General features: G+C 42.4%; 1 protein-coding gene across 1 annotated transcript; it reads left to right on the plus strand.

The window, feature by feature from the left end:
• The first annotated feature begins 1160 nt into the window (after positions 1-1160).
• Positions 1161-13098, plus strand: zer1 (zyg-11 related, cell cycle regulator). The gene is made up of 16 exons (XM_085463010.1): positions 1161-1351; positions 3140-3356; positions 3444-3594; positions 5589-6043; positions 7072-7245; positions 7339-7453; positions 7578-7724; positions 7820-7993; positions 8361-8576; positions 9156-9197; positions 9830-9949; positions 10552-10667; positions 10780-10968; positions 11065-11162; positions 11759-11861; positions 12380-13098. The coding sequence occupies exons 2-16, from the start codon at positions 3190-3192 to the stop codon at positions 12465-12467; spliced, it is 2355 nt and encodes a 784-aa protein (XP_085319136.1). The 5' UTR covers positions 1161-1351; positions 3140-3189; the 3' UTR covers positions 12468-13098.
• Positions 13099-13601: the final 503 nt, after the last annotated feature.

A 13601-nucleotide genomic window follows, 5' to 3' on the forward strand; every position in this document is an offset into this window, starting at 1 on the left:
AGACACAAAACATACATCACATACATCAGGAAACAAATCAAAATAATCCTACACTGTCTCCATGAATCATGGTGAAAATGTTTTGTATTTTTTTGTAAATAATAAACAACAGACTATTGTAAAAACGACAGTCTGATTCTGAACTATTAAGCATGCTGAATGTCTGAAACGATTATCCTTTCCAAAGGACAGTTAGAGGAGGTTGTCATGCAATCAGTAATATTTATTCATTTTGTTATTATGTAAAACATACAGATTTAACACAGACGATGAAAGTCACTCGGCTGGCATCACTAATCTCACCAAACAAGTAAACAGGAAATAATAAAAAAATAAGATAGACGTAAACAGGAAATTCAAGTATCGTGTCATGTTTACATTAATACTCAATCTTTTACCATGGTTCCTGCTTTTTTTTTTTTTTTTTTTTTTTAAAGAAGAAGCTTTTTTGTAGTGTTCTTCTTATTATATAATTGCACTACAGCATCCTCTAATTACCCAAAACCTTTGCGCTATTCTTTTGCAACAATCTCAGTCTTGCTTTTAATCCTCCTGTAGGAAGGAAGGGAAATTAATTATTTAACTGAGTAATACCTCTACTTTCTCTCTTTTTTCATTTTTTTCCTATTTAATAGCATTTGTTCGTAGTTCTGATTTTTGTTTCTTAAACATGTGGCAGTTTGGGTCTTCCACATACAAAGGTAAGTCAGTTTTTCTCATTTTTGTGGAAATGACAAATAAAATTTAAAACAAGGTTTTGTTTTTGTTTTTTAAAAATTCATCAGATTTCGTCCTCCATACAAGGGAATATAGATACATTTACCTTTTTTCCTGTATGTTTTTAATATCTTGGTGGGTCTAATTTTGATTTTTGATCCAGTACTCAAAAGAACTGCTGGGATGACCAAGATGGCTGCTGAGAGGCAAGAAAATAAAGGACTAATCTGCGAACGATCTTGGGTTTAACAGAATTTAAATAGGTGTCCACGTCAAATAGTATGTGTGACTATAAACATCTTTTTACTTGTGGCGATTTACGTAAACTTTACAGGTTAATAATGAACCGTTATTGGTATTGTTTAATGTATTACTTTGTTGGAAATCCATATTTATAGGAGTATTTCTGCAGATTTGGAATCAGCCTCACTCCACTGGCGGAAGTTCACCTGGCTGCTGGATGCCACCGACCTCGGAGAAGAAAAAGACGACGAAGAAGAAGAGTTGTAGAAGTAGCAGGAGGCGGAGCCTGTTTGTTGACATCGGGTGAAATCGAAAATCAGATGAGTGAAGGCTGCTGATAATTATCAGTTTGTCGCTACTACCGGAACGCGAAGCCTTGGCGAGAGCTAAGGTAGGACCCCAGCGGGGGAACCTGGCACTCAGATGCCGCTGCCCTGCGCTCGGATCCCGGCTTCACACACGCACAGCTCTGCGCTAGCTCCTCCGGCTAAGTCTGCTAGCGTCGTAGCACAGGGGGAAAGTCATCGTTAGCTTTGAGCTAATGCAGACGTTGAAATCCACTGCTGACCCGAGTTATAACTAAACTCTGAATAACAAGTGCTCATCCACGGTGTTTGAGCCTGTTGAGACTCTCTCATGACTGTTGTGTGTTTTCTCGCAGCGTTAATGATGTTAAAAGGAATTATTTTGCAGTGTAGGTAGCTAGCTAAGCTAGCTTGCTAACTTGGTAACAGTCAGAATTCATTGCTGTGTGAGTGTTTGGCTAACTCAACAGAAAAAAAAACAGTGAAAGCTGGACCTCTGGCTTCAGTCCAACAGGAGCAGTGATCACCTTTTGGTATTAACACGAAAAATGTGTTTATAGAAAATGTTAGGAGGTACAGAGCAGTTAGAAGTAAAATGCTAACATGTATGCAAAGATGCAAATAAGTGTAAACACGCTGTGTGACAGCAGTTAGGCCCTTTAACAGAAACATGTTCATTTAACTGACAGGACAAAAACTCAGCGACTTTGTAGGCAGACAGCTCACTTCAGCTCCCAACTTAGGCCACAGAAAAGTTTTGCATTTAAAGTATTTTATCAACTTGCAGAATTAAGTGTTTGAACCTTTAGTGGAGTTTACAAAAAATAATTTGGTTATATATTCAGTTTCAGGCAGCAGTTAATGCTAAGTGGCAGGTATTATCTTATTTTAACATTTGTAATAGCAGTGATCAGAGCAGTCACAATGTGAGGTTATGGTGGTAAAAAAAATCGTGATGTTAATGTAAAAAGTACAGAAAATTTGTGTGTTTGGGGGGGATAATAGCAGTTTCACGATCAAAGTACTTCTGTTTATTGTGATTTTCACCAATTAAACTCAAAATAAAAGTGTCAGGATCTATAAAAATATGATTATAACTGTTTAAATAATTATTGTGTCATGAATGGGACAGGGACCGAGTTTTGAGTGGAGTTAACTTTCAGCGTTGGTCGAGGTCTGCAGGCGCAGTCTGCTTGTCTATTTGATAAGAAATAAGAAATGTTTTTGCATATGCACATAGCTCTGATGATAATCATTTCACCACAAGAGGAAGGCTTAAAAGGTTGCAAGCACACCACTCGAATTGCTCTAAAAATAACATAGGGCTTCTAGAATAAACAATGTTATTACCTGTAAAACCGTATAGTTACCTGATATATCAAATATAGTACCAAGGTTGCTAACGCATAGAAGCGCTTTGGCCTTCCGCCTAAAGAAAGTCACCAATTTTCTTAATCAAATGGCCAAAATTAACAGGAAAATGCTCATGTGATCCCCCTCATTCATTGTCTAAATTACTTGTGGGCCAGTTGTTTTTCTGAGCAGTGTAAAAACCCTGACCGTAACATAAAAATGCTAAATTTACTTGCTAAATATACCTAATTTTCCGAGTAAAGTGTATGTGGTGGGATCATTATGGTCATACTTTGGAAGGAAGTAGTTCTTCTATTGCCTGAATATTTATGGGTTGAAATAGCCCAGAAATCTCCAGTGAATTTATTTGCACGAGCGATCCGAGGCTAAACTGATCTGTCTCTTACAGCTGTTCCTGAGTAAATTTGGGTGCTGTTTAGTTGGGTTTAAAGGCTTAGAAAAGGGAACTATTTTTTTTCTTCTGTTTCATTAGAAATGCTTCACTCGTTTTATTCTCACAGGTCCCCTGCACTGCCCCGTCTTGATCTGAGCCAGAGAAGAAGAGGCGAACATGGCAGCCAAAGCAGGAGACAACCCCGACAGCCTCATGACTCTGGCGACTGTCTTCTGCCTGAGGAACCTGAAGAAGACGATGTGCTACCAGGGCTTCAGGAACAAGCTGTGCCTGCGCTCAGACATCTTCCTCCCCAGTGAGATCTGCGACAAGCTGGTCAACACGTGAGTAACAGTCTAAAGGGTTCAGCCTGTCATGTCAGTAGCCATGGACTTTTAATTGCTTTTTGTTGTTGTTGTTTTTTTTTACAGATACATGGAACTGGTCCACACAGACAGTAACTTTGAACCAGAGGAGAGCTTCTTCCAGCTCTTCTCAGATCCCCGGAGCACCAGACTGACCCGGGTGCAGCTCAGAGAGGACTTTGTCCGTGACAGAGACCTGGAAGCCATCAAAAAACAGGTGGGAGGCAACAAGGTGGTAAGAGTAACCACACCAGTTTAAGCTTTTGGCAGGAGATATGACCATCGAAATTAAGAAAATTTGTTTTTGTTCAGCCAGTGCTGCTTCTAATTTCTGGTTGGTACTTATTCTAAAAAATAAAATCTCTGTTTTGAGATAAACTATCCATAAAGTATCAGAAATCATGGAAGAAAAACTGCATTGAAGGTGGATGGTGTAGCTGACAGAGCATGTGACGGAGTCTATCCAGTCTTTTAAATTACGTCTTAAAACTTATTTTTTTACTTTGGCTTTTGATTCTGTCTAGTTGGCTGTTTTAGCTTGTTGCGTTGTTACCTATTGTTTGTTGTCCTCTTATTGTTTGTTTTAACTGTCTCATGTTTTTATTGACTGTGAAGCACTATGGTCAAAACTGTTGTTTTAATATGTGCTATATAAATACATTTTGATTTGATTAACATTTAAACACTGGATAGTTTAAAATGCTTGAGTTTAAGGCAGCTGAGCTTCCGGTGGGTTCTTGAAGATGTCTCGCCTGTGATCCAAAAGGTTTCTTCAGTTCTAAAAGTTGATGGGGAGTCTCAGGCATTACACCTGCAGTGTGTTTCTCACAAAACTGAACAAATCAGATTTAAATAAAATTATAAGTGACAAGGGAATTCTCCTAAAATGTCTCTAAGCAGAAAATAACTGTATAATTTAGATAAGATGAAGTTATATAAACTGTATTTATCCATAAATTCCTGCGTTACAGCAGCAAAACATTAAGCACAACCTTGGGCACTGAGATAGACGAGCTTGAGGGAGCACAGTGAGCAGAGTTTCATGTGTCCCATGGAGACGTGGCTGCTCGTTCCCCTCCTGGATCACAGTGTTACTGTGTGTGGATTCTGGACTGTTTGTCCTAAATAGTGATAACACTACAAATAAAAGACTAACAACAGCAAAAACTATTTTCAGCTCCCACTGTAGTGTTGTATGCTCTGATGTGAACTGCCCTGGTTTTAAAAACAAGTCAGTGTATAAATCTGTTTGTTACTTGACCTTTGACCTCAGTAGAGACTTTCCCGATGAGTTTATGATCTCAGACTCTAATGGGACCATAATTCAGAAAAGTAGAGTGAAAAAGGGCATCAAGGCAGGGAGGATTTAGGGTGGGGCTAACTTGTGATTGGTAGGTTGCTATTGTGTGATCACACAGTGTCCCTGTGTTTCAGATCTGCCATGAGGTTTCACCCACAGGTTATTAATAAACTAAAAAGCTGGGGGAAAAAATGCCGAACATGCAGCTATAAAATCAGGATTCCCCATGTCTCTCATTCTGTTGTTGGACAGACTCCAGCTTTACCTTCTTGACTGTAGTTGGTGGTGGGTCACTTTAAGGAGAACCTGCAGCAGGTGGAGAAGTGGTCTATGTGCTTCTAATCTAAACAAACCGAGGCTGCAGAGCGAGCACTAGCAGCTGCAGTCCAAGATGGAGGAGCTGGAGTCTATCTGACTGCTGGATGACATCCTCTCTGAGGATTTATATTGAGGACTGGCACAGCAGCAACGTTCCCAGAGAGCCAGCCAGTGGAGACACGAAGTGCTAGAACTGACAGCAACTGAATTTTCAAAATAGGACTGAGGGAAATGTTTGCTAGTAAATTAAGTGTGACTGGCATTGTCCTCACTGGTGGCCCGCACAAATAAAGCCTGTGTGAAGGAAACATGAGCTCAGAACAAGGCTTTGCATGGCAGTAAGCACGATTAGAGTGTAAAGTCAAGTGAATGAATGCCTTGTTTAACAGAACTCTGATGTATTTTTCTGACCTTGTTATCATCAAAAATGCTAATTATTTGAAGTAAATGCACAAAACTGGAGGAAGGAGAGAATTCATGTCTCAAGCCTGGGAAAACCCCGTCTGACAGGAATTTCATGATATAGAGACAGTGAGAAGTTAATGTCAGTGGTTTCTTCTCTTGGCCCCACTAATCACTGCCTTTGTGTGCAGGACCTGATCGAGCTCCACCTCACCTACTGCAACAACCTGTCGTCCCGCAGCTTGAAAGCACTGTCCTGCTTCCGCGACACTTTGGTGTCTCTCTGTCTTTTCGGCTGCAGCAACATCTTCTACAGGAAGTGCGGCGCCCCACTCGCCTGCAACGAGGACACAGACGAGGACGAGGAGGAGAGCCCCTCCTCTCGGCATGCTTTAGAAACAGACTTTAACTTCCAGGGATTCAACCGGCTCAGGCTGCTCAACCTGGGTGGCATGCCGAAAGAGCTGGACCCCGAGACACTGCTCAAACCCCTGAAGTCGCTCACCTCGCTAGATCTGTCCAATGTACAGTTACTGGGGACATCTTTTCTCACCCAGTGGAGGGACAGACTGGCCTCTCTTGTTCTCTACAACGTGGACCTATCCGAGGAGTTGATCAGCACAGTTTTGGAGCTCGTTAATCTCAGGTAAGCTCTGTGGGGTGGGGGATGAGAGGTTAACGTTCATTTAACGCATCAAATAAAAAGTATTAATGTCTGGTTCAAGACTGGGAGGAGACCTAAATCCACAGAAGGGTCAAAGAGGGCAACCAGTGTGAAAATCAGTGCCAAATCAAAAATTCAGATCTATCTGCTGTGGTCATCTCTTGTAGGTAAAAGGAGACCTTTCATCAGACACTGAAGTTTCCATAAACTAATCATGGGCATGAATGATGGGGAATCTTGGGCTTTTAATGATATCTTTAAACTGTTCTGTGAAATGACTGTACCGCATACATCTGTAAGGGCTGTAAAAAAAGCCAAACAAACAAACAAGAACTGAGTGCACAAGTTTGATTTTATTTTGGATTTTCTCTAATCCACACAGGGTTAAAAGATATATCTCCACTAATATTTAAATGTCCCTTAGCAAATTGCTGAGGAGTCCTTAGCAACCAGATGCTTTGGTAGCCATCAACAAGCTTCCCTGATAATTCTGGCTGGATATTTGATCACATTTAAATTGTTTGGTGTCCTGGCATGAACTCTGGCATTTAAGCAGGAAGGGAATTCCAGAAGCTTAATGTTTGCCTGCTTTATTTATTCTAAGACCAGTTTTGATGTGTTTGGGATCACTGTCCTGTTGGAACATCAAACTATGTCTAAGTTTAAGCCATCTAGATGCTGAGTTAAAGTTGATGAATTTGGAGGTAGTCGGTTTTCATTGTAGCAGTACCACTGGCAGCAAAACAGCCGTGCAGCATCATGTTACCACTGCTGTGCTTCACACCTGATGCAGTGTTCTTAGATTTTAAAGCGTCATCTTTATTTGTCAAAACAGACTCCCTGTCATTTTGGCTAAATGGTGACATCATCCTGAGCCAAGAGAAGGAAAAAAAAACTGTGATAAACTGAGAGCAGTTTGCATGTTGTCATTTTAGTACATGTGTAGCTCCCCTTGTATGCCCACTGATCACTTGAAAAATAGTCACTGATGACACTCCCTCCTTCTTCAGGCACCTCGACATCTCCCAGGAGAGCAGGCGGATCTCAAAGTTTAAGATGACCAAGAAAATCCTGACGGCCATCGTCCAGCGTCTGGTACACCTGATGTCCCTGGACATCTCGGGTCACATCATGCTAGACAACTGCACAGTTCCACACTTTGAAGAAGCGATGGGGCGTCCGAGGTGGGTAACGATGAGCTGAGGCTGGAATCTCCCTTTATTGACCCTCAGATGATAAATGAGGTTCTTAACAAGCTGTGTTTTTCTCTCCATTAGCACTGAACCGTGCAAGAGCAGCATCTACCCTTTCCAGGAGCTGAAGAGGGCCCTGCAGTTTCTGGGCTTGTACGACACCACCCTCTGTAATGTGACGCACATCCCTGCCTATAAGGTACCTGAACCTGGGTTTCTTTCAGCTGATCACACCAGGCTGAACTGCAGATTAATACAATCTATAGCGCTTTATTCAAGGTTTGTTTTGTTGGTTAAATCTTTGTGTTTCTGGACTTTTTCAGGTGACTGGATCAAAGAATGAAGACCAGGTCCTGAACGCTATCGAGGCTTACACAGAGTTTCGCCCTGAGCTCGCCCACAGAGCCATCAATCAGCTGTTTGACATCGCCAGGATACAACATTGCAGCCAGCTGCTCCGCGCTCTGCAGGTAGGACTTAAAGTTCTCCTTCAATTACTTCCTGTGATCATCTCTCCTGACTGCTTCTCATTCCTCCCCTGAAACCTTTGTTTCCTTGTTTGCAGCTCGTCATCGCAGCACTGAAGTGCCATAAATACGATAAGAGCATCCAGGTGACGGGCAGCGCTGCTCTTTTCTACCTGACCAACACCGAGTACCGCAGCGATCAGAGTGTGCGGTTACGGCGGGAGGTCATTCAGGTGGTGCTGAATGGGATGGAGCACTACCAGGAGGTCACTGTAAGTCTGATATCATCCCCATGAACCAGCTGCTGCATAAATAAGCTGAGCAGAGTGTTATGGTCAGTGGCCACACTAACAGAATTAAAGCAGAAGGGCAGATTTTGTGTTATGTGAAGCTCTAAAACCTTCAGTTGCGTTTTTATTGTAGGACTGAAGTATGTATAAAACGGCGTCTTCAGAACTGGGGGCAGGATTGGGAGATCAGAAAGGGCTCAGAAATTGTTCAGGTCCACTATTTGATAGGAAACCTTGACTATGCATCTTAGCCTTCAGTTGATTATTAACAAAGGCCATCATATATTTAGAATCACGCTCTTCGATTACATTTGATTTGTGAATCTGTGAGTTCCTGTTTCCTCACCAGGTCCAGAGGAACTGCTGCCTGACTCTGTGCAACTTCAGCATCCCAGAGGAGCTCGAGTTCCAGTACAGCCGCGTCAACCAGCTGCTGCTGAAGATCCTGGAGCCGGCCCGGCAGGATGAGTCCATCCAGAGAATCGCCGTGCACCTCTGCAATGCTTTGGTCTGCCAGGTGGACAACCACCATAAGGAGGCTGTGGGCAAGATGGGATTTGTGAGGGTAAAGAAACCTTGGAAAGTCTTGGATAAATTTCCTCCTTAGTGTAGAAGTCGGTGATCCGCTTCAGATCTCAGGCCTGTTACTTATTGCCAGTCAAGGTCAGCAGCAGGAGTTCCTATTATCTAACAAGCTTATTTTTGGTGTGGCAGGAAACCAGAGCACCCAGAGGAAAGCTGTGTGAACACACTGAGAGCATGTGATGACAGCAGTGCAGATATTTCAGATCCAATCTCAGCGCTTTAGCCATGTTTGGAAAAAGAACGTGCTCTGTAATTAGAATTTTATACCAACATGCCATCGCACTCACTATGGGCTAACATGCTAAAATTGTACTACATCTATGGTGTGATATATGGCTGCAGCAGCATTATTTAGTCTGATTTACGATAACTTAAAGCAAACGTTATAGTAAAAGTAGCCTTCAGGAGTCTGTTGCTGGTGTCCTACCTTCAAAGTGGATTCAGGATTGTTTCTCTGTAGCAAAGCTGCATTTTCTCATGTTTGTGTTGCATTTTGACTGAAATCAGCTGCTGATTATACAGGTGATAAATTCATTCCTGACTCTTTTCTCATTCTCAGACAATGCTGAATTTAATTCAGAAGAAGTTACAGGACAGAATGGTGAGTTTAAGTGCTTTACAGATTTATATGTGGCTTTTAGAAACTGAAAGAGTGCTCACAAAGGCCGATGCACTCTCTCTCACTAATAGCGCCCCGTTTAATCATCTTTTCATGGCCTACAGGCTAGTGACACTGGCTCATTTTAGAGAAATATTCATGCTTATTTTTAATACTACTGTATACATCAAAATGAGCCCTGCTTTACTATTAAAACCATGATTACTAAACTCAGCTCAGTAATCATGTGACTAAATTGATATGCCAGAGTGTTTGTAGCATTTTATGTCTTGAATGTAGTATACTCTCCCTCTTAGTGAAACAAATGTGGAGGTGTTTAATTTTGAAAATTCCCAGACATTTATAATGACTGAGAAGGTGTTACAGTGTTACAGCGTCTCTTCCTTTGTCTGTGCTCCACCAAATCTCCTGAAGCCCAGTTTTTGTTTTTTTTATTTATTCTTGGTGAGAAGCAGGCAAACAAGCAGCACTGAAAACATAACACTTCCACCTGCTGGAAGCAGGAAACAGATCCTCATCATCATCGTTTAAATGAAAACTAACCTTTATTCAGTTATACTTTATTTTGTTTTGTTGTTTAAAGCAGATGTTTTGTGTTTGCGTGTGTGTCTCAGTGTGACCAGGTGATGGAGTTTTCCTGGAGCGCCCTGTGGAACATCACAGACGAGACGCCCGACAACTGTCAGATGTTCCTGAACTGTCGGGGCATGAGCCTGTTCCTGGAGTGTCTGCAGGTGAGTCCAGGCTGCACCCATCTGTGTCTATGGTGATGAAGATGAGCCAGGCTGCTCGTTATTCTTCAGAACTGATATAGAAACTGAACTGATATAGGAAGTTGCTCGATTCACAAGAAATGACTCGAGAACAACGATCGCTTTTGTTATTAAAGCCAAAACCATGAAAGGAGCTGTTAGGAGTATAAAATAAAGTGCAGCCGTCCTTTTACTACTCGTGTACAGCTCGTGTCCACACACTGTTAAGGTGATGATAAGTGTAATAATTGAAAAATACTAAAATAAATATTTCTGTCAAAATTAATTTTGTGTCAGAGGAAACAGTTTAAAAAAAGAAGTTCACCATTATCCTTAAACTTAGTGTGTACCTTTATTTTGCTGTTATGTTCCTTTCAAAGAGTCGTTACATTTTTGCTTTTTATGGTTTTTTTTTTTTCTGCTGTAAGTTTGGTCTGAAATTTGTCTTCACCTGTAAACACTGAGTGGATTTGAGGGGATACAATTATCACTTAACTATACAGTTCTGCAATCGTCATGGAGAATTTCGCTGTGCCATCATTTCTAAATGTTTTCATCTCATGTTGTATGATTTCTGTCTGCAGGAGTTTCCAGACAAGCAGGAGCTTCATCGCAATATGTTGGGTCTTCTGGGAAACGTGGCTGAGGTCAAAGCTCTGAGGCCACAGCTGCTCACCCCACAGTTCATCACAGTGTTCAGGTACCAGAGGCAGAAACACCTGGACTGAGACTCTGTTGGTGGTTACTATTGGTCCGCACAGTCTCTCCACTCAGCCTCTTCATGTCCTCTTCTCCGTCTGTTTTCTTTGCAGTAACCTGCTGGACAGTAAGGCCGATGGGATTGAGGTGTCGTACAACGCCTGTGGAGTGCTGTCGCACATCATGTTTGACGGGCCTGAGGTTTGGAAGATGGAGGAGCCGCGGAGAGACATGGTGATGGAGAAGATGTGGGAAGCCATCCAGAGCTGGGACGTCAGCTCGCGGCGCAACATCAACTACAGGTGATCGATTACCGTTTCCCCTCTACAGTGAACTTCCACAGCTGCTGGTGGCTTGTCCTGTCTGAATGTATTAACAAAGCGACGGTCCTCTCTCAGGTCATTCGAGCCGATCCTCCGACTGCTGCCTCAGAGCATCTCTCCTGTCAGTCAGCACTGGGCCACATGGGCTCTTTACAACCTGGTGTCAGTTTACCGTGAGTATCAAGAGGCTTTGAGAGCGCAGCGTGTGTCGTTTACCCCTAAAGCTGTCCTGAAGGGTTTATATGTCACCTGACATATGTGAAACATTGGGGGTGTCCAAATTCATGGGCTGCATCCTCCTAAGTAAATCGGTTTGGCTGAGATTAAAGTTATAGTTTTCACACAGCTGAATAAACATCAAACAGAAGTGTGAGATGATCGAGAATTTGCATCAGTGTCCTGTTATATTTTGGGTAGAAAGGAGTAGACGGCCGAGTTTATTAAACTCCTCCGACACAGCAATGACGCAAATCAGAAGGCTAGACCGTCCAATTTCACAGCCGCGCACTTCCGGCCTACCCGACCTCCTGAGGACCCGGCCCACGTAGACCGCAAAGGCCGGGTCCTCAGGAGGATGCAGCCCATGAATTTGGACATGGCTATTATCTTTACTTGTTTACTTGTCTCCAAACTGCTTTGTTTTTTTTGGTTTTTTTTTTATTTAATTTTTTTTATTTTCTTTACCTGCTTCTTTTGGGCCTAATGTTCTATCCAGTCCACTCTCTGGGAATCTCACACTTGTTCCATTTGCATTTTTCCTACTCTGCAGCAAGCAAGTATTGTCCTCTGCTGATAAAAGAAGGAGGAATGACTCTTCTGGAGAAAGTTCTGGAGCTGGAGAGTTCACATCCGGACACAAAGGACATGGCCCGGTGAGACTGACGGCTCTGAACAAACTGTAGGATGATGTGGTAACTGAGTCAGAGGCTGGGCAGCAGTCAGAAAGCCTCATTTTCCTGCTTTTAGAAGCCCTCTGTTGCATTCAGCAGAGAGGATGATAAGAGTTGTTGGGGCTGATCACCGAGTGTTTGAGGCTGAATCACATATTTCTGTATTTTTTTTCTTACAAACACAGCAGGTCAGATATCACAAGCCCTTTTTTTTAAAACATGTATCAGGTGACATTTTTCTACTGTTAGGTGCTTTAATGCCATTACCTTAATAGATGGTAATTCAATTTTTTAAAAATGGGATCTTTCCTGAGTCAAACTAACGCTAGCTGAGAAATAAAGCCCACCAGTCACGACCAGCTCCCAGCACAGCAAAGAAACTAACGCTGATGTGGCTTCACAGATGATTTCCATGGAAATAAAATAGATATATATAATATTTTTACGAATTAAGAACGTCTTGGTCAAAATTCCAACCTGTGACTGTTGTCTTCTTGCAGAAAAGTAATGGAGCACTGTGAAAACTTCAAAGAAGACCCGATGGAAACAAATCCCGGACAGGATGCAAACTTTGGACAGAGAGGGTGACGCCAAGGGAGCCGAAATTCCCAGTAAATATCCAGAAAACCAACCTGAGGCCCCTCCCACCATCATCACCACAAGGGTCAATTGTGTGCATTATTCTTATAATTCTTCTTTTGTAGAGTTAGAACAGTGTCTCTGACCCTCCTCACAGCAGTTTGATATTTGACACATAGAACTTAAGACGTGGTGCATGGTATTTTGTCGTGAGGGTGTTTACATCTGCTGCACATCTCTTCTGTTGGGGGCAGGTTTGTGGGGTTGGGTGACTGTTATTTCTCAGTGTGAGTGTGAGTGTGTTTGCGTGTCAAAGGTTTAAACCAGAACAAAACAGCCGTAGTGATGCTCGGTTCTCAGCGGACGGCAGCGCCAGCCGCCCCCAGCTCGCTGTCGGTAACCGAACAAAAAAAAAAAAAGGCCGCGTGGCGAGTCGGAGGCCTCAGCTCACACTCGCTCGTGCTAGCGAAGGCCGCGGAGCCGTGGGACACATGTACAGTGAATATTAGCCATTAAGTGTGCGGGCTGCAGACCTCGCGGCTCTGTGATGGACTTCTTTGTTTATATATGTAAATATTATGTGTGGGTCTCATCCTTTTACTGTGTGTATGTTTTATAATACAACTGTAAACACTCATGACTTTACGCTGTATTTAAATCTCTTTAGGTCTGGCTGATTGCAGTCAGTGCTAAGAAACTATACACAGAATCATTCATAGCAGTCCTGTAAACTCTTTAAAGGACCATTCACATGTAATTCAGCCTCCCGTCTTAAAGGTACTCAAACTGCAGATTCCAGCTTTTAAAATGAGTTTAAAGTTAACTCAAGGTAACAACAGACTGTAAAGAAACAGCAGTTCTGACATTATGTCCAACGCGTCTGTGTGCTGAGCTACAGAGATATCAGCTGAGGTTTTAATGGGGACAGGCTGTACTGTTGTGCAATACTTTGAACCAAAAAGTGCAGTCGGCCAGTGTAGCATCCTTTTTTTCTAACATTATAAAGCCTACATTCTTTCTAGTGACCAGCAGGGGGCAGCTTCTTGGGTTGGGGGGAAAAGGCTTCTGGTTGTATAGAAGTCAAACTTGAGTTGATATCTCTGCAGGTCCATACGTAACAACGTAGTAATTTCTTCTCATTCT

Source organism: Copadichromis virginalis, linkage group LG7 (assembly GCF_057382275.1).
Source record: "Copadichromis virginalis isolate Kocher_CV1m ecotype Utaka linkage group LG7, C_Virginalis_male_GT1.1, whole genome shotgun sequence".
Lineage (NCBI taxonomy): Eukaryota > Metazoa > Chordata > Actinopteri > Cichliformes > Cichlidae > Copadichromis > Copadichromis virginalis.

Coding starts and splice junctions, on each gene's coding strand:
- zer1 (XM_085463010.1), top strand. CDS start 3,190: ATGGCAGCCAAAGCAGGAGACAACCCCGACAGCCTCATGACTCTGGCG. Junction 6,044..7,071: donor TTGGAGCTCGTTAATCTCAG/GTAAGCTCTGTG, acceptor CTCCTTCTTCAG/GCACCTCGACATCTCCCAGG. Junction 9,950..10,551: donor TGTTCCTGGAGTGTCTGCAG/GTGAGTCCAGGC, acceptor TTCTGTCTGCAG/GAGTTTCCAGACAAGCAGGA.